The 21,940-nt window shown below is 43.9% G+C and overlaps 2 protein-coding genes across 3 annotated transcripts; one reads left to right on the top strand and one right to left on the bottom strand.

Moving 5' to 3' along the window:
• Positions 1–598: 598 nt before the first annotated feature.
• Positions 599–13,420, top strand: eci1 (enoyl-CoA delta isomerase 1). 2 transcript variants are annotated; one of them, XM_083648693.1, is made up of 7 exons: positions 599–682; positions 1,422–1,553; positions 2,050–2,177; positions 7,899–8,045; positions 9,333–9,454; positions 10,178–10,356; positions 12,463–13,420. In XM_083648693.1, the coding sequence occupies exons 1-7, from the start codon at positions 634–636 to the stop codon at positions 12,627–12,629; spliced, it is 924 nt and encodes a 307-aa protein (XP_083504819.1). In that variant the 5' UTR covers positions 599–633; the 3' UTR covers positions 12,630–13,420. The 2 variants fall into 2 exon arrangements, with proteins under 2 accessions (XP_083504819.1, XP_083504818.1); XM_083648692.1 differs by having other exon boundaries at positions 614–682; positions 1,419–1,553.
• A 1,315-nt stretch (positions 13,421–14,735) lies between these two features.
• Positions 14,736–20,977, bottom strand: dnase1 (deoxyribonuclease I; the record flags this gene model as incomplete). Its single annotated transcript, XM_083650100.1, has 8 exons — positions 14,736–14,786; positions 15,427–15,520; positions 16,215–16,369; positions 17,767–17,879; positions 19,148–19,263; positions 20,317–20,403; positions 20,592–20,680; positions 20,837–20,977. The coding sequence occupies 8 exons, from the start codon at positions 20,975–20,977 to the stop codon at positions 14,736–14,738; spliced, it is 846 nt and encodes a 281-aa protein (XP_083506226.1).
• Positions 20,978–21,940: the final 963 nt, after the last annotated feature.

The following is a 21,940-nucleotide window of genomic DNA, read 5'->3' as shown; positions in this document are numbered from 1 at the left end:
TGGAATGTGATAAGATAGAATAGAATAGAAGACTATTGTTGACCAGAATCTATTCAGAATAATAACAAAACAGTAATAAACAGGGAATTAAACGGTGATAGTGCAAATAGTGAGCATTACAGTAGGCTATATTAACAAAAAATTCATAGAATCTGTAAATAACCGTTATTTTGAATCTCTTTCTCTCTCTCTCTCTCTCTCTCTCTCTCACACACACACACACACACACACACACACACACACACACACACACACACACACACACACACACACATCCTTCCCTCCCTCCCACTCTCACAGCCCTGTTGTTCAGTGTTGTGCAGAGCAGACCCAGTGTTGAGGTATGGTAGGGCTGAGACCAGTGACGCCTGTGCCCGCTGTAAAGCATGGTAAGATGTATGGTCTTTTTTCATTTACTTTTCTGTTTTACAAACGCTAAAGGAAAAAGCAAGTCCAGCAAAACGGAAAATGACCAAATGACTATAGCGTTAACTGCATTGTGAAACTACTAGAATTCAGTAGGTGGCGGTAATGCACTATAAACTGTTTGCCACCGCCATAAAACTCTACACGCCTCCCGACTGTCAGCACCCCCGGAACCGGAAGTGGTTGTCGCTAACTTGACAGGACAAGATGGCATTGAGAAATGTATTGAGGAACTCGGCAAAGTGCGGCTTCTCAGGTACGTCTGCAGGCGCGGTCAGCGTGTCGGCACTTTGGGGGTACTGTTGTAGGTGGGCCTGGTCATATGCATCGACTTTAAAGGTCGGCTTTAAGTTCCTTAAAAATAAGAGCTACTAGCCAGCCGGGCTAGCTGTGCTACCTGAGTTAGCCCACTAGCCCCAGCCTGCAGAAACTGGAGCAAAGGTCACAGTCTGAACCTCTTATGAACTGAAGAGCTGGTGGGCTTTGTTGTTCAGTCGTTGTATTGTGATCCTGCAATTCGTATTGGTATCTTGCTGATGTCATTGTTTTGATTTATTAAAGGTCAATAATAACATGAGTTTCTTTCACACCCACTACATGCAGATTGTTTTGCTTCATCCTGACAGATGAGAGATCCCTGCTAAATAACCTTAGTGTGTATTGTTACATTAATTTGTATCCACACAGTTACAACAACAGACACACAACTAACATGAGTTCAGTCAATCATTACGGTCAGACGATTTGACTGTAGTTTAGAAAGTTGCAAGAATTGCAATTTGTAAAAAAATTACAATACTTTTCTATTACTATTTACTATTATTATAATCTACTGTTTAGACGTGATGAACAGAGCTCATATTATTTGTTTATTTTCTTTGTATATAGTGATTTTTAGTAGAACTTCACAGACGGGATACTTATAATAACCTAATGTCTGTGTGCGCGTTTGCGCATGCGTGCGTCTGTGTGCATGCGCGCGTGTGTGCCAGCAGGTCTGCAGTGGTCTCAGCTGTCCTCCAGCGGTCATGGTCATGGCAGAGTGTGTGTGTCTCCCTTCCTCCTCTCTCAGCGCAGGAGCAACTCCACCTCATCTAAGATCAAAGTGGATTTTGACAGCAGCACAGGTAAGTCCCCCCCCCACCTAATTTCAATTTGGTGGAATGAGCACATTATTATGCCTATACTCTTATCATGATGGCACACTGGCAGATGCAGACATGAATACAATGCATTTCAAAATGTACACATTCACTGGGTAATATAAGAAAAGTACTTCAACTTAGGTTATGTAAAACATGACATATTTTTAGTTTTCTTTCAAACAAAACTGTAAGATTCGTCCTACAACAGGCTTGTAACATACTCTCCCTGGGTTATGGTTAGTGTAATTCTACATCCTATAAAGTGAACAGTTTTGTTAGTTTATTCCCTTCTTTCAGTTCAAACTCGCTGGTCTTTATGGGAATGCAAGTAGAGAGCAGTTTTCACATCATAAAAAGTGTCTGTCTGTCTGTCTGTGTGTCTGTCTGTCTGTCTGTCTGTCTGTGTGTCTGTGTGTGTGTCTGTCTGTTTGTCTGTGTGTGTGTCTGTCTGTCTGTCTGTCTGTGTGTCTGTGTGTAGGTGTAGCGGTGATGCGCATGCAGAGTCCTCCAGTCAACAGTCTGAGTTTAGACTTCCTCACAGAGTTCAACATCAGCCTGGAGAAGCTGGAGATGGACAAGAGCTGCCGAGGCGTCATCATCACCTCGGTACAGTGTGACCTCACCTCACAGCACATAGTCTATATACAAGAAGGTTAGGACATTACACCACATAGCCTACATACAAGAAGGTTAGGACATTACAGCACATAGCCTACATACAAGAAGGTTAGGACATCACAGCACATAGCCTACATACAAGAAGGTTAGGACATCACAGCACATAGCCTACATACAAGAAGGTTAGGACATTACAGCACATAGCCTACATACAAGAAGGTTAGGACATCACAGCACATAGCCTACATACAAGAAGGTTAGGACATTACAGCACATAGCCTACATACAAGAAGGTTAGGACATCACAGCACATAGTCTACATACAAGAGGGTTAGGACATTACAGCACATAGTCTACATACAAGAGGGTTAGGACATTACAGCACATAGCCTACATACAAGAAGGTTAGGACATCACAGCACATAGCCTACATACAAGAAGGTTAGGACATTACAGCACATAGCCTACATACAAGAAGGTTAGGACATTACAGCACATAGCCTACATACAAGAGGGTTAGGACATTACAGCACATAGCCTACATACAAGAAGGTTAGGACATTACAGCACATAGCCTACATACAAGAAGGTTAGGACATTACAGCACATAGCCTACATACAAGAAGGTTAGGACATTACAGCACATAGCCTACATACAAGAAGGTTAGGACATTACAGCACATAGCCTACATACAAGAAGGTTAGGACATTACAGCACATAGCCTACATACAAGAGGGTTAGGACATTACAGCACATAGCCTACATACAAGAAGGTTAGGACATTACAGCACATAGCCTACATACAAGAGGGTTAGGACATTACAGCACATAGCCTACATACAAGAGGGTTAGGACATTACAGCACATAGTCTACATACAAGAGTGTTAGGACATTACAGCACATAGCCTACATACAAGAAGGTTAGGACATTACAGCACATAGTCTACATACAAGAGGGTTAGGACATCACAGCACATAGCCTACATACAAGAGGGTTAGGACATTACAGCACATAGCCTACATACAAGAAGGTTAGGACATTACAGCACATAGTCTACATACAAGAAGGTTAGGACATTACAGCACATAGTCTACATACAAGAGGGTTAGGACATTACAGCACATAGCCTACATACAAGAAGGTTAGGACATTACAGCACATAGTCTACATACAAGAGGGTTAGGACATTACAGCACATAGCCTACATACAAGAAGGTTAGGACATTACAGCACATAGTCTACATACAAGAGGGTTAGGACATTACAGCACATAGTCTACATACAAGAGGGTTAGGACATTACAGCACATAGCCTACATACAAGAAGGTTAGGACATTACAGCACATAGTCTACATACAAGAGGGTTAGGACATTACAGCACATAGCCTACATACAAGAAGGTTAGGACATTACAGCACATAGTCTACATACAAGAAGGTTAGGACATTACAGCACATAGTCTACATACAAGAGGGTTAGGACATTACAGCACATAGTCTACATACAAGAAGGTTAGGACATTACAGCACATAGTCTACATACAAGAGGGTTAGGACATTACAGCACATAGCCTACATACAAGAAGGTTAGGACATTACAGCACATAGTCTACATACAAGAGGGTTAGGACATTACAGCACATAGTCTACATACAAGAAGGTTAGGACATTACAGCACATAGTCTACATACAAGAAGGTTAGGACATTACAGCACATAGTCTACATACAAGAGGGTTAGGACATTACAGCACATAGTCTACATACAAGAGGGTTAGGACATTACAGCACATAGTCTACATACAAGAGGGTTAGGACATTACAGCACATAGTCTACATACAAGAAGGTTAGGACATTACAGCACATAGTCTACATACAAGAAGGTTAGGACATTACAGCACATAGCCTACATACAAGAAGGTTAGGACATTACAGCACATAGTCTACATACAAGAGGGTTAGGACATTACAGCACATAGTCTACATACAAGAAGGTTAGGACATTACAGCACATAGTCTACATACAAGAGGGTTAGGACATTACAGCACATAGCCTACATACAAGAAGGTTAGGACATTACAGCACATAGTCTACATACAAGAGGGTTAGGACATTACAGCACATAGCCTACATACAAGAGGGTTAGGACATTACAGCACATAGTCTACATACAAGAAGGTTAGGACATTACAGCACATAGTCTACATACAAGAAGGTTAGGACATTACAGCACATAGCCTACATACAAGAAGGTTAGGACATTACAGCACATAGTCTACATACAAGAGGGTTAGGACATTACAGCACATAGTCTACATACAAGAAGGTTAGGACATTACAGCACATAGTCTACATACAAGAGGGTTAGGACATTACAGCACATAGTCTACATACAAGAAGGTTAGGACATTACAGCACATAGTCTACATACAAGAGGGTTAGGACATTACAGCACATAGCCTACATACAAGAGGGTTAGGACATTACAGCACATAGCCTACATACAAGAAGGTTAGGACATTACAGCACATAGTCTACATACAAGAGTGTTAGGACATTACAGCACATAGTCTACATACAAGAAGGTTAGGACATTACAGCACATAGTCTACATACAAGAGGGTTAGGACATTACAGCACATAGTCTACATACAAGAGGGTTAGGACATTACAGCACATAGTCTACATACAAGAGGGTTAGGACATTACAGCACATAGTCTACATACAAGAGGGTTAGGACATTACAGCACATAGTCTACATACAAGAAGGTTAGGACATTACAGCACATAGTCTACATACAAGAGGGTTAGGACATTACAGCACATAGTCTACATACAAGAGGGTTAGGACATTACAGCACATAGCCTACATACAAGAAGGTTAGGACATTACAGCACATAGCCTACATACAAGAAGGTTAGGACATTACAGCACATAGTCTACATACAAGAGGGTTAGGACATTACAGCACATAGTCTACATACAAGAGGGTTAGGACATTACAGCACATAGTCTACATACAAGAGGGTTAGGACATTACAGCACATAGTCTACATACAAGAGGGTTAGGACATTACAGCACATAGCCTACATACAAGAAGGTTAGGACATTACAGCACATAGCCTACATACAAGAGGGTTAGGACATTACAGCACATAGTCTACATACAAGAAGGTTAGGACATTACAGCACATAGTCTACATACAAGAAGGTTAGGACATTACAGCACATAGTCTACATACAAGAAGGTTAGGACATTACAGCACATAGCCTACATACAAGAGGGTTAGGACATTACAGCACATAGTCTACATACAAGAGGGTTAGGACATTACAGCACATAGTCTACATACAAGAAGGTTAGGACATTACAGCACATAGTCTACATACAAGAAGGTTAGGACATTACAGCACATAGCCTACATACAAGAGGGTTAGGACATTACAGCACATAGTCTACATACAAGAAGGTTAGGACATTACAGCACATAGCCTACATACAAGAGGGTTAGGACATTACAGCCCATAGTCTACATACAAGAAGGTTAGGACATTACAGCACATAGTCTACATACAAGAAGGTTAGGACATTACAGCACATAGTCTACATACAAGAGGGTTAGGACATTACAGCACATAGCCTACATACAAGAGGGTTAGGACATTACAGCACATAGCCTACATACAAGAGGGTTATAGTCTACATACAAGAGGGTTAGGACATTACAGCACATAGTCTACATACAAGAAGGTTAGGACATTACAGCACATAGTCTACATACAAGAAGGTTAGGACATTACAGCACATAGTCTACATACAAGAGGGTTAGGACATTACAGCACATAGCCTACATACAAGAAGGTTAGGACATTACAGCACATAGTCTACATACAAGAAGGTTAGGACATTACAGCACATAGCCTACATACAAGAGTGTTAGGACATTACAGCACATAGTCTACATACAAGAAGGTTAGGACATTACAGCACATAGCCTACATACAAGAGGGTTAGGACATTACAGCACATAGCCTACATACAAGAAGGTTAGGACATTACAGCACATAGTCTACATACAAGAGGGTTAGGACATTACAGCACATAGCCTACATACAAGAGGGTTAGGACATTACAGCACATAGCCTACATACAAGAGGGTTAGGACATTACAGCACATAGTCTACATACAAGAGGGTTAGGACATTACAGCACATAGCCTACATACAAGAGGGTTAGGACATTACAGCACATAGTCTACATACAAGAAGGTTAGGACATTACAGCACATAGTCTACATACAAGAGGGTTAGGACATTACAGCACATAGCCTACATACAAGAAGGTTAGGACATTACAGCACATAGTCTACATACAAGAGGGTTAGGACATTACAGCACATAGCCTACATACAAGAGGGTTAGGACATTACAGCACATAGCCTACATACAAGAAGGTTAGGACATTACAGCACATAGCCTACATACAAGAAGGTTAGGACATTACAGCACATAGTCTACATACAAGAAGGTTAGGACATTACAGCACATAGTCTACATACAAGAGGGTTAGGACATTACAGCACATAGTCTACATACAAGAGGGTTAGGACATTACAGCACATAGTCTACATACAAGAGGGTTAGGACATTACAGCACATAGTCTACATACAAGAGGGTTAGGACATTACAGCACATAGTCTACATACAAGAGGGTTAGGACATTACAGCAGGGGGCGGCTTTAGCTCAGGAGGTAGAGTGGGTCGGCCAATGACGCAAGGGTTGGCGGTTCGATCCCCGCTCCCTCCCAGCTGCTGTCGCTGTGTCCTTGGGCAAGACACTTAACCCTCCTTGCTCCCGATGGTGTGTAGGCACCCTGCGTGGCAGCCTGCCGCCATCGGTGTATGAATGGGTGAATGTAGACTATCTACTGATTGTAAAGCGCTTTGGATAAAAGCGCTATATAAATGCAGGCCATTTACCATTTACCATTTACAGCACATAGCCTACATACAAGAAGGTTAGGACATTACACCACATAGTCTACATACAAGAGGGTTAGGACATTACAGCACATGCATACATACATACATACATACATTACATACATACAGTACATACATGCATACATACATACAGTACATACATACATACAATACATACATGCATGCATGCATGCATGCATACATACATACATACATACATGCATGCATACATGCATACATACATACATACATACAATACATACATACATGCATGCATGCATGCATACATACATACATACTACATAACATTTTTGTTAAATTGTTGGAATCAATTTTGCAGACTATTTGCCTGGTGGAACATGTGACATGTGAATTGTTTTGTGTATTTTGTGTGTAGTTTTTATGATTTTCTTTTCTCCCTTTCAAAAAGAGAGATCTCTATCTCAATGAAATTATCAGATTAAATAAAAGATAAATGGGTAAAACATATTTTAATAGCCAGTGAATATGTGACAAATTAATTAAAGAATACAGAGGAATTTTACAATTGAACTTCCATCTGTGCAGCGATGCAAAACAATTTACACAATTTACACATTTTACAACATTGAAAACAAACGGCCTAACGTGTGTGTGTGTGTGTGTGTGTGTGTGTGTGTGTGTGTGTGTGTGTGTGTGTGTCCGTGTGCGCGTGCGCGCATGTGTGTTGCTTCTGTCCAGACCCTGCCCAAGGTGTTCTCAGCAGGACTGGACATCATGGAGATGTACGGGAAGAGTCCAGAGAGCTGTGGAGTCTTCTGGAAGGCCATTCAGGAGATGTGGCTCAAACTCTATGGCTCCAACATGGTCATTATAGCAGCAATCAATGTAAGTGACGACCAGGGTCAGAAATTAACAGGGACTGTGACCAAAATCATAACAAAACACATAAGAAAAACAAAAAATTATAAAATAAAAAATTATGGTTTGGGATAAGGTTGTCAAAAGTATCGATAGTATAGAGAAATTTGCATCTCATTTGCAACAGGTATCGATACTTGTTGGTACCGTTTGAAAAGGATACATTACTCATTTGCAGCAGTATCGATACCAGCAGTGCTTTCTCTTAATGAAAATTCAAACCTACCACAGATTTTTCCCTCCTTATCATTGGTGGGTATCTGTTGCTTCAAAAAGCTCAAAGTGTTGTGATAGGCTGATGACTAGAGCAGGAGTAATCTGCTGTTTTGTGATAGGCTGATGACTAGAGCAGGAGTAATCTGCTGTGTTGTGATAGGCTGATGACTAGAGCAGGAGTCATCTGCTGTGTTGTGATAGGCTGATGACTAGAGCAGGGGTAATCTGCTGTGTTGTGATAGGCTGGTGACTAGAGCAGGAGTAATCTGCTGTGTTGTGATAGGCTGATGACTAGAGCAGGGGTAATCTGCTGTGTAAGGTCAAAGATGTTCATTAGCTTTATCTGGCCTAGGTCATGGAGAAGCGTGCGTCTGTCCGTCCATCTTTATTTTTATGCCCCTCCCCCGGTATCGAAAATGGTATCGAGTATTGATATATATCGAGTATTGGTATCGAGTATTGATATTTTCCTGAGTATCACTATTGAAGTTTGAAGTGAGACATTCTAGTATTGTGACAACCCTAGTTTGGGACAGTGGGAGGAAAACTGTGTCATGCTCTGGTGCCAGTTTCCAGCAGTGGGAAAGAAGTGTGGGATGTGCGATATGTTATGATTTAAAATAAAAGAAATCTAAGTGAGGCAAAGTGATTATTGATTTAATATGCAATACAAATGCATGTAGTAAACGGCAACTTTTTCAGATAAATGTCGCTTTTCGTACGCTAATCTATTGTCTACTACTGCTCTGCTGTAAGGTAGTGTAGTTGTTTGTCCTGCTATGTCTTCCCGAGGAAAAATCTGGTGACATGTACAGGAAGTGATACGTTTGTTTTGAATGAGCAGAAGAAGAACTGGGTAGTTAGCATGAGCAGTGATAGCCACCATGGCTGAACAGACAAAGAAAAGAGCGCCACCTACAGAAATTCAAACTGGATCAACAGAAAATCCAAGGAAAAAGACAAATAACATCAATCTCATGGATCTCATCACTTAACACAGTTTTGTCTCCCCCCATCCTCCACCTCTCCCTCCCACAGGGCTCCAGTCCTGCAGGGGGGTGTCTGATGTCTCTGACTTGTGACTACAGGATCATGGCTGAAAACCCTCGCTACAGCATCGGCCTGAACGAGACACAGCTGGGCATCGTAGCGCCTTTTTGGTGCGGAATGATGACGATTATGAATGATGACGCACATAACATTAATGCTGCTCACCACAGAATCTGTCATTGACTCGGTATATAGGATGCATGAAGGGAATAGATTTATATATATAATAGAACTTAAATATCTGACTAAACCCAGACACCCCCTTGTGTCATCTGGGTTAGTGTAGACGTAAAAGCATTCGCCTAACACCATGGAGACCCGGGTTCAATCCCCAGCAGCGGTGCTCCCAGCTTGGTCAGACCTTCTTACAGACACGATTGGCCGTGTCTGCTGGTGGGAAGCCAGATTAAGGGTATGTGTCCTGTTCGCTGTACTAGCGCCTCCTCTGGTCGGTCGGGACGCCTGTTCGGGCCGGGGGTGGGGGGGAGGGGGTAGAGTCATCCTCCAATGCGCTACAGAGGTGGGGAATTAATAATATATATTATATATTATATAATAATATATTATATTATATATATATAATAATATAATTAATACAGGGGGGAATTGGCCGAGTTCAATTGGTGAGAAAGTGGGAGAAAAATCAGAATAGATACTTAAATAAAAATAAAAGTCCATTCAAATTTAGAACAATAATTATCCAAAAAGATTTACATTTTTCTGTAAACGGTCTTGTGTTCCCAATACAACGATAACTATACATCCAAAACAATAATCATAACTGTATACAGGTATTTAGTTGGATCTAAGAGTGTGTGCTGTGCTGTGTGCAGGTTCAAGGACACCATGGTCAACACAGTGGGACACCGGACCACAGAGATGGCCCTGGAGCTGGGCCTGCTCTACAGCGCACCAGATGCCCTGAAGATCGGCCTGGTGGACCGGCTGGTCCCCGAGGACCAGGTCCTCACCACAGCCACCGAGACCATGGCCAAGTGGCTGCTCATTCCAGGTAAGGGATAGTAGCACAGTCAGAACTAGGGACGGCCATTTTGATTTATTTTTCCTTCTGACCAACAGCCAACCCGATCATTAGATTAAAATGTATTTAGAATGCATTCCCCCTGCTGGTGAAGTTCCAGATTCAAATGTATTTAGAATGCATTCCCCCTGCTGGTTAAATTCCAGATTAAAATGTATTTAGAATGCATTCCCTGGCTGGTGAAGTTCCAGATTAAAATGTATTTAGAATGCATTCCCTGGCTGGTGAAGTTCCAGATTAAAATGTACCGTAAATTCCGGACTATAAGCCGCGGCTTTTTCCCCGTTTTTTGGCCTTTTTTGCCCCCTGCGGCTTATATAACGGTGCGTCTTATCTATGGATTTTTTCCAAAAAAAAAAAAAAATCTCTCTTTTTTAGCACTCTTTCTAACTATAAATCCACTTCTGTTTTAATTTCCTCTCTTGCCCTCTTTTAACAACATAACATAACATAACATAACACAACACAGGTAAGCAGAAAGAAAAAGATGAAGCAATCACGCCATGAATGAGGAAATGACTCACCTGCTGGAGGCTGGAGATACACGCTTGGGCTAAACTTTTACTCCGTGAAACACTATCGATTAAGTCCGACATCGCTCAGAGGTTTTGAGCAGCTTGAAAACAAGTTTGAAAACGTGCAGAAGTCCATCCACTCACTCACTAAAGAAACTAAGGCAACCGTGAACAGAGTTTATAATGCGGAAAAGCGCATCCGCGCACTGGAGGACAAAAACAACACAGTGAGTCCGAAAATGGATAAAATGCAAAATCGAAACCCTGCACACGCAGGTTGATGACTTAATCAGCAGGAGTAAAAGAAATAACATTCGCCTGATCAATGTAAAAGAGGAGCTGAGATTGGTGACATGGACGCTTTCGTGGCAAAATCCTGTGTTACATCCTGGACCTGAAGGAAGGCGAGAAACCACCAGAGGTGGACAGGGCACACCGGGCGCCTCGGCCACGTCCAGACCCCGGCCTGCCACCGAGGGCCATCTTCATCTGCCTACTCCGCTGGCCCGACCGTCAACTCATCCTCCAGGCTGCGGGGAAGAAGCCCCTCACCTGGGAGGGTACGCGCTTTTTCGTCCGGCAGGACCTCTCCGCGTTGGTGCAACAGAAACGCGCAACATACAACAGCATCATCGAGTCAATGGATATCGCTTTGGCGTACTGTACCCAGCGAGACTCGTCATAACCAGACCGGACTATCTTTAGCACTCTTTCTAACTATAAATCCACTTCTGTTTTAATTTCCTCTCTTGCCCTCTTTTCACCACACCGCGGACACTGTGTGCCCAGCGGCGGAACAAGAGCTCAAAGTGAAACTGCCGAATATCTTTTGAGTTGGACTGGTCAATAGTACTGTGAGTAACTAAAATAAAAAAATAAAAAACGGAATTCTCTCTTCTTTAGCACTCTTTCTAACTATAAATCCACTTCTGTTTTAATTTCCTCTCTTGCCCTCTTTTCACCACACCGCGGACACTGTGTGCACTGTAAAAAAAAACAAAAAATACCACAATGTGTGATTTTGTCTGGGGATTAGTGACCTGACTTTTGTTTTGTTGAAATGTTAATAAATGGGAGCTTCCCCAAACAGCCATCTCTTTCCCGACAATCCCCTCTGTGCACGAAGCCTTACATATGGTAATTAAACATCAAAACACCCGCGGCTTATAGACCGGTGCGGCTTATAGAAGAAAAAAATAGTCACCTTTGAAGGTGCGGCTTATAGACCGGTGCGTCTTATAGTCCGGAATTTACGGTATTTAGAATGCATTCCCTGGCTGGTGAAGTTCCAGATTAAAATGTATTTAGAATGCATTCCCTGGCTGGTGAAGTTCCAGATTAAAATGTATTTAGAATGCATTCCCTGGCTGGTGAAGTTCCAGATTAAAATGTATTTAGAATGCATTCCCCCAGCTGGTTAAATTCCAGTTTATACTACCTACAGTAATGATTGAAAATCAGCCACGCCTTCCTTTAAATTGATGCTGAGGGCCATCTAGAAGCACTTTAAGGGCCACTGGAGTCTCCTCGGACTAACCGTTGGTCTCCTCACTTTTTCCAGACCACGCCAGGCAGATCACCAAGTCCATGATGAGGAAGCCGACCATCGACAAGCTGATATCCAACAGAGAAGCCGACATCCACAACTTTGTCACCTTCATCACCAAAGACTCCATCCAGAAGTCGCTAGGCATGTACATGGAGATGCTGAAGAAGAGAAAGGCCTAGAAGAGACACGGAAACTAACCAATGACTGCCGTCCTCTTGAGTTGAGCAATTCTCATTGGCTTCTTCCAAGTTCATGATTGACACATAATAACATTCAGGAAGTGCCTTGGAGTAGAAATGCTGATCTGGGATCATTAATGAGATTGCTCTCATCCACATCACGCCTTTCCGTAAATGCTAAACTGGTCCAATGTCAGCATTCCTATTGTAAAATGCTTCATGAAAAGTCACGTTCGGTTTAAAGAGCATGGTGCAGGTTGAAGACCACTTTGCATTAATATGTGGGACTGGTATGGAGCAATAGGATTCTCTCCACCCCCGCCCACACACACACATAGCTGCATCTAGACTGTTTTTTGTAACGCAGCTGGCACGTGCTCAATAAGAAGTCATCTGGACGTATAACACTCGTGATGTCACTCAGCCAGCCTGGCTGCTCTACTGATCTGCTGTTATGATCTGTTCTCAGCAGGCTATGCCTGTTTAGCCTGCTGAACAGCCAGCCTGCAGTACAGCAGCCAGGTTGGGTGTTATCTGCCCAAATGGCTTTTTGTTGAGCGTGTGCATTGGGGGCATGTTTAAATTAGTTTGTTTTTGTTTTTTGGGGTAATTTCATGGGAATCTTGAGCCGAAAATGTATATATATATATTTGTTTTACTGCACCACACTCTTTAAAGAGCCATGTGATGACTGTCATGGACTTACCACTCTCTATGAAGGTTATGTCGTTTTCTGCTATTTCCCCGTTTTGTTTAGTTTAGTTTTTGCAGATAAACATCTGTGAACAACACCTCCGTTTGTATTATTGTGTTGTTCTATCGAACATGTTTTCTGAAGGAGGTTTTTGACATTTATGAGGGAGATGCGTACGAGTATATCAGAGGTTCTTCAATATTTTCATCCTGAAACTAGCCCCCCCCCCCCCCCGTGTCCTCAATTGTGCCAATTACCCCTGCTGTCCTGACCGTTGCTCCGCCCCCAGGGGTGTAGTGGTAAATACAGAGGTGGGTAAACTATCCGAGGTGAGTAGTTTACCCACCTCGTTTTCCCTCATTGATTTATATAGGTGATCTGAAAATAGGTGAGTAAACTATCTGTCTCATTTCAAAAGGTGGGTAAACTGCGTTTACTCGCGTTTACCCTCCACTACGCCCCCTCTGCCCATCTGTTGTAGACCAGCACATGCTTGCTCCGATACATGTGCAGTCGCCAGCCGCTTCTTTTCACTTGACAGCGAGGAGTTTCACTGGCAGGACGTAGCGCGTGGGAGGATCACACTATTCCCCCTGTTACCATCCCCTCGAACAGGCTCCCCGACTGACCAGAGGAGGCGCTAGTCCAGCTTCCCACCGGCAGACACGGCCAATTGTGTCTGTAGGAACGTCTGACCAAGCTGGAGGTACCAACCCTGGTCTCTGTGGTGGTAGGCGAGTGCTTTTACCTCTATATTACCCAGAAGCCCCCTACTACAATTTTCAAATCATAGAAGGCACAATATTTGTTAAAGGTGTGTTAAAATATAATTTTAAAATTTAAAATTTTGATCTGATTCTGATTCTGAAATGAAATCTTGTCATGCTTGCAGAGATGTCCTGGCCTACACATCATATTCTACAGACTTAAGATAACATCTTTGTTTGTACATGTATATCTCCGCAAAAATCAAACCATAATAATGTGAATGTTTTCATTGAAAATTAGTCATAATGGAGAAATTGTCATTCCCTCTGATCGCAAATCATATCGCAAAGGCAACATCAGTCAAAATAATGCAATTTCTTTTTCAAAATTGTGCAGTCCTACCTGAAACAAAGATGGGAAATCGCAAACCACACTTATGAAAATATATTGCTATTGTGGTGATGATGTAGGAACCTGCAAACCCATCCTCGCTCGTGTCGTATAAGTAACCCAGCAATAACAATATGACTCCCTGTTCATGTTGTTCTGAATTTAAATAATGCAAGGACTTCATTTGACTGACTTTTATTGTAGTTGTGGAATTCGTGATTTGGTTTAAGATCAGTGAGTGATTCCACACTGAATCCAACAGTGGTTGAGATTCAGATGGAGGGCTTGCTGATTGGTTGTGGGCATCATGTGACTCAGGCAGTCAGCTTCACCTCCACAGGGTAATGGTCGCTCACAGCCAGTGCCTGCAGAGCGAGGAAGAGGCAACTGTCACATGCACACTATGGCACACTATGGCATGACTTTTGATTTATTTCATTTATTTTTTGATCCCATTTAAACCTGTTTTCTCCCCAATTGTACTTGGCCAATTCCATGTTAGGGTGTCCCGGTCGGCCAATAGGCCCTTATCACAGCAACCGTTTTGAGGTGGTGAAGCAGGAAGTAAAGCGGGTATAACCGATAACATTAACGAGGGCCCTGGCACTGGAACACCTAAATGGAATGGAACCATCATTAATGGTATTAGTTACACCTGCTTTACCACCTCAAAATGGTTGCTGTTGAAAAAGGGTCTACTGTGTTTGTATGAACGCCCGACCAAGCCGGAGGTAACGCAAGGGTTCGAACCTGCGATCCTCGTGTTGGTTGGTAGGCAGGCAGGGAATCTACCGCTGCACTACCCGGACGCCCCGTGACTTAACCCATTGATACCTGATGCAGCATTTGTGTGTGTATCCCTTTAAGACGGTTCGCGCTCTTAAAGGGATACACACACAAATGAGGGATATACACGCAAATGCTGCGTCAGGTATCAATGGGTTAATAGTTGAGTTGAATTGAGATTGGTGTTCAGTGTGATTGTAGAGAGCGACTTGGTCTTACCAGACTGTGGCTGAGATGCAGGTCCGTCATGTAGTTGTAGACCTGGGCAGTGGCACGCTCCACTCCCCTCATCATGTCAGCCGTGGCCACAAGCCTACAAGTAGAGCAAGACGATGGGCTCAAGAGTGTTATTGTGCAGAGGTGTGACCGAGTCAACCTTCAAGTCACGAGTCTCACTCCAGTCTAAATGTAGAACGCCACGTCAAATAAGAACAAATCAAGAATCCGCTATCAATTTCATATCTTAAAGGAAACCAATATATATTTAGGACTTTTCAATGCAATATGGTTCTCAATGGATAGTTCAGATTATTTTGATATGGGTTGTATGAGGTACTTAACGATACTGCAGTAGATTGCGGTCTTTATGTATCTAGGACTTTGTAATGCAGTATGGTTTTAATGGGATACAAATAAGTTTGTAATAGCATCATGAGTTTCTATAATCAGTTTCAACTTCAATAAATTCAGTCGTCACATACAAATCCTGAAAACAGTATTTAATGAGTTGAATGCCAAGTCACCGGGGGGTTCAGGTTGAGTCTCAAGTCTCAACCAATTCAACTTGTGATTCAAGTCTGATTGAGTCAAAGCCATGTGCCTAGAATGAGTCCCCACCTCTGGTTGTAGCCTGTATGTATGTGGTGTGTGTTACCTGTCGTAGGCTGGTTGTAGCCTGTATGTATGTGGTGTGTTACCTGTCGTAGGCTGGTTGTAGCCTGTATGTATGTGGTGTGTGTTACCTGTCGTAGGCTGGTTGTAGCCTGTATGTATGTGGTGTGTGTTACCTGTCGTAGGCGCAGTCGGTGTGTGACACGGTGGTGTCGGCCTCGTCGCTGATCAGCCAGTGGAAGGTCTTGTCGGTGAAGAGGCGGATCTTGTCCCAGTCGGAGCCCGACACATAGCTGCAGCCTGTGTTGAAGTCTCCCAGCAACACAATGTCCTACAGGCAGAGCAGGGTAAGAACATGTCCTACAGGCAGAGCAGGGTAAGAACATGTCCTACAGGCAGAGCAGGGTAAGAATATGTCCTACAGGCAGAGCTGGGTAAGGACATGTCCTACAGGCAGAGCAGGGTAAGAACATGTCCTACAGGCAGAGCAGGGTAATGACATGTCCTACAGGCAGAGCAGGGTAAGGACATGTCCTACAGGCAGAGCAGGGTAAGGACATGTCCTACAGGCAGAGCAGGGTAATGACATGTCCTACAGGCAGAGCAGGGTAAGAACATGTCCTACACGCAAAGCAGGGTAAGAACATGTCCTACAGGCAGAGCAGGGTAAGGACATGTCCTACAGGCAGAGCAGAGTAAGAACATGTCCTACAGGCAGAGCAGGGTAAGGACATGTCCTACAGGCAGAGCAGGGTAAGAACGTGTCCTAAAGGCAGAGCAGGGTAAGGACATGTCCTACAGGCAGAGTAAGGACATGTCCTACAGGCAGAGCAGGGTAAGAACATGTCCTACAGGCAGAGCAGGGTAAGAACATGTCCTACAGGCAGAGCTGGGTAAGGACATGTCCTACAGGCAGAGCAGGGTAATGACATGTCCTACAGGCAGAGCAGGGTAAGGACATGTCCTACAGGCAGAGCAGGGTAAGAACATGTCCTACAGGCAGAGCAGGGTAAGAACATGTCCTACAGGCAGAGCAGCGTAAGGACATGTCCTACAGGCAGAGCAGCGTAAGAACAGTGACTTTAATCATATACCAAATAGTGCTGGTTGAGCAGAGAGTGTCTAGGCTATAGACAGTTTCAACTTGACAACATAAACATTCTAAATGACCCCTAGCTAACTTCCTGTTGCAGTGTTGTATACAGTCTATTCGTGCGTTCATGTGCTTCTTGGATACATCTTATTTACCATATACGAGTTGTGAGCACATGAACAATGTCATATTTACGTGTGGGAATTTCGGAAATTTCGATGCTACACGAGTTTCCGACGTTGTGACGTTGCGTAAGGATTCGGGACTACAAGAATGGTGGAAAGTATGGCACCAATTGACTGTAAAAGGTTTTATATCTAGTTATTCTGTTCATAGTAGCTATCATTTATTTTGAGTAGCTGCACATTATGGCCGATGTAGCTACCATAATGACCCACTACTTGCTTTTAATAAGAAAACACCAGCCACGAGAAAACAAGCATCCATGTTTGTTGCTCTTTCCGACCAAGAGCACTTGAGCGGTGTCCTGTCGTAACTACCACGTCACCACTGGTAAATACGTTCTATCCGAGGAGCACATGAATGCACCATAAGATGCTGACAGGAAATAAGCTACAGTAGGTTTCAAACTGTTCGCTCGCTAACACAATTCCATGAAAACCGTCTGTATTCACATTGGTGTTCCAGCGGGCGCGCACATCAGTCACCACATCATACAGAGCGTTCACCTCCTCCACAGCCGAGTCTGGAGAGGTGTGCTGGGGGATCAGCACAAAGTTCTTCACCGCTGGGGAAACGAGGGAGGAGAGGAGAGAGGGAACCTTCTTAGGCTCACATAATACTTAGTGTGTGTTCACACTTGGTCCCTTTCAGCCCTCCCAAGTGAACTCACTCAACTCAGACCTCTAGTCAGCATTTCTTTGCACATTATGTGAACGTTCCAACAGAACTCCGCCCCCTCTGAAGTGAACCAGACTCAGACCTCCTCTTCACCTGTGCAGTGGTGAACACAAAGCGTATCCAGCTTCACTTATCTCATTTTTGGCTCTTTGCTCGTAGCAATTTTGTATTGAGGTCTACTCTTATCACTACAGTATGTGCCTATTTGCTGTTCACTGATAGGCCTAATGAAGTATATGGCAACACTGTGTTGCTAACAGAACGCTTCACATGTTTTTAACTCTATGTTTTGCTAGTATGATGTTGATGAGTAGAGCTCTTTCTCAGCACAATCCATGCTGTTCCTCATAGTAGCTGTGGAAAGTTGGCCAAATACGAATGCAAGGTCAATGGGGTCACGCTCCTGTCTGTACAAGCTGTCTGAAGCTCCACAGTCACACACACACACACACACACACACACACACACACACACACACACACACACACACACACACACACACACACACACACACACAGTCACACACACACAGTCACACAAAGCACATTTCAGTGAGCTACAGACAGGAGCGTGACACCTTGCATTCGTATTTGGCCAACTTTCCACAGCTACTATGAGGAACAGCATGGACTGTGCTGAGAAAGAACTCTTCACAATCAACATAATCATTGGTACTGTAAGTAGCAAATATGGCTTGGCTTGAAAAATGGCGAACTATTTATTTGTTATTTTTAATTTACCTTTATTTTTTTACCAGGTAGTCACTTGAGAGCAGTGATCTCTTTTTCGAGCAAGACCTGGCCAAAATGGCAGCATTTAAAAAAACAAGATAACAGACACAAACACAGACAGGAACAATCCCTTTAAACCTACCTATGTTGGTTGACATTTCACATTAGCCTACAATTGAGCAATAAAGTATGTTACAACAACAAGGTTTTGAAAGATGTGCGTTTCTTTTATCCAATACAATGTACAGTAGTACAAGACAAGTAAACAGCCATCTTGTTCCAAGTGAAAACTACCCTGACTGACTACCCGGGGCCCCAATGCGGGGAGGGGCCCAAAATGTCAAAAGATGCATGAGAGACATGGATCAAGAGAGGAAGGGGGCCCACAGAGACTTATGTATATGTGCTACACCCCTGAGCCTACCAGTGTATTTGGAGGAGAACATGACCACGAAGGGCTCTCTGTTGAAGGTGTCTGTTCCACAGGACTCACAGCCATCGTCATACGTGTAGTTCTTAGCCACTGACACCGTCTGCTCTCTGCACAGGAAAGAGAAACGCAAGAGGGGCCATATGGATAGGAAGGTGCTAGAGAGTCGGGATTAAGGGGGGTAGGTGGAGTGGCTAGGGACATATGGGGGGTGTTTGGAGGGTGTAGGGGGGGTGGCTAGAAGCATATGGGGGGTGTAGGGGGAGTGGCTAGGGGCATATGGGGGGTGTTTGGAGGGTGTAGGGGGAGTGGCTAGAAGCATATGGGGGGTGTAGGGGGAGTGGCTAGGGGCATATGGGGGGTGTTTGGAGGGTGTAGGGGGAGTGGCTAGAAGCATATGGGGGGTGTAGGGGGAGTGGCTAGGGGCATATGGGGGGTGTTTGGAGGGTGTAGGGGGAGTGGCTAGAAGCATATGGGGGTGTAGGGGGAGTGGCTAGGGGCATATGGGGGGTGTTTGGAGGGTGTAGGGGGAGTGGCTAGAAGCATATGGGGGGTGTAGGGGGAGTGGCTAGGGGCATATGGGGGGTGTAGGGGGAGTGGCTAGGGACATATGGGGGGTGTTTGGAGGGTGTAGGGGGAGTGGCTAGAAGCATATGGGGGGTGTAGGGGGAGTGGCTAGGGACATATGGGGGGTGTTTGGAGGGTGTAGGGGGAGTGGCTAGAAGCATATGGGGGGTGTAGGGGGAGTGGCTAGGGACATATGGGGGGTGTTTGGAGGGTGTATGGGGAGTGGCTAGAAGCATATGGGGGGTGTAGGGGGAGTGGCTAGGGACATATGGGGGGTGTTTGGAGGGTGTAGGGGGAGTGGCTAGAAGTATATGGGGGGTGTAGGGGGAGTGGCTAGGGGCATATGGGGGGTGTTTGGAGGGTGTAGGGTGAGTGGCTAGGGGGATATGGGGGGTGTTTGGAGGGTGTATGGGGATTTGGGGCGGGGCTGTAGGGGGAGTGGCTAGGGGGATATGGGGGGTGTTTTGGGGGGGTGTACGGGGAGTGGCTAGGGGGATATGGGGGGTGTAGGGGGGAAGAGATATCTCTCTGTGTGTACCTGTAGAGGAAGATATATCTCTGTGTACCTGTAGAGGAAGATATATCTCTGTGTGTACCTGTAGAGGAAGAGATATCTCTCTTTATAGGTGCTGCGGCCCAGAGGCTCACTGACGATGTGGCGGTACCTGAACTCAGGAGAACCTCTGAGGAGACACACACACACACACACACACACACAATCATATAAGTAATAATAACTATTATTATCGATCGTGAACATACAATGATAGTGTGAACATCCCCACTTTCTCCAAACATCCCTGAAGAAACCCACTTTCCACTTAGTTGTGTGTAGATGTTTTTGTGCGTTTTAAAAGGTATGTAGTCTAACTTGTTCACATGCTCCATGAGTTTGTTGGTCGCTGACAGATCGTTGTCTCTGACCTCCTGGATCAGAATGATGTCATAGCGATGGACAATCTGCGACAGACCAAAACAACACAACATTTCATTGACTCTCTATAGGCCGACATTGCAGGAAAGAAAGAAGAGTAGAGGGTGTAAAATAAAGACAGTGTATCTAGACCGTGCTGATAGTAGGGGGGTGTAAAATAAAGAGTATCAGTGTATCCAGACCCTGCTGATGAGCTCCATCAGGGTGGTGTTGGAGGCCTTCTTGTCCCCAAAGGACTTGATGTTGAAGGCTCCTAGCCGCAGACAGCCGGCCAGCTGCAGCAGAGCCACACACAGGCCCAACGCACAGAGCAGCACACGCATCCTGGGAGGTCACCAGGAGGTCACAGGTCAGGCTCAGGACATTTTGTACAAAGGTGAAAACATAGGATACTACAGAAAAGTCACCGTTCCAAAAGCATGTTTTTTATTTTTGTCTCGACTTTGAAATCCAAATCATAGTGTGATGTCATTAGTAAGTCTAGGGCAGGGGTGCCCAATACGTCGATCGCGATCGACCGGTCGATCGCGAAGGTAGTGTGGTCGATCGCATGGCATTGAGGAAGAAACATTTTTTTTTTTTTTTTTTTTTTTTTTTTTACTGTTTTTCCACTGTTTCCACTGTTTTTCCACTGTTTTTCCATTGTTTCCACTGTTTTTCCACTGTTTTTCCACTGTTCCACTGTTTTCCACTGTATACTCAGTGTATATATATATAAATAAATATGCTTGGTAGCTCACTTTGACTTGGTCATTTTAAAAGTAGCTCGCAAGCTGAAAAAGTGTGGGCACCCCTGGTCTAGGGGGATGCACAGTGATATCAGTATGTCATCGGTATCGGCCGATAAAGCCTTTTTATAAATGAAATATCGGCCCGAAACGGACATTTCTGACGATATGACAGGCTGATCAAATCACTTACATTCACATGGTCACATGGACAGAGGTTACATGATTTATTGGTGAAATAGGTCATATTGTCCATGGTTGTGGTGTCCGGACTGTCTCAAGCCTGTACTTAAGTACTGTAGGATGAATCTTAGATTTGTATTACTTGATAAGTATTTTTCTTATTTTGCTCAGTGAATGTGTACATTTTGAAATGCATTGTATTCATTTCTGTATCTGCCAGTGGGCTTTCACGATAAAAACAGGTATACTGTGTTAATTCCACTACAGGTGGATACCAATTGTCAGCATATCAGATATCGCCAAAAATCCAATATGGTGCGTCTCGAGGTGAAAACACATGCTGTTGATTGTTGGGGGCTAGCGGTAGATATAACC

The sequence above is a fragment of the Poromitra crassiceps genome (genome assembly GCF_964638095.1).
Source record: "Poromitra crassiceps genome assembly, chromosome: 13".
NCBI lineage: Eukaryota > Metazoa > Chordata > Actinopteri > Beryciformes > Melamphaidae > Poromitra > Poromitra crassiceps.
Note: the sequence above shows the minus strand (reverse complement) of the source record. Positions and strands in the feature narration are given on the sequence as shown.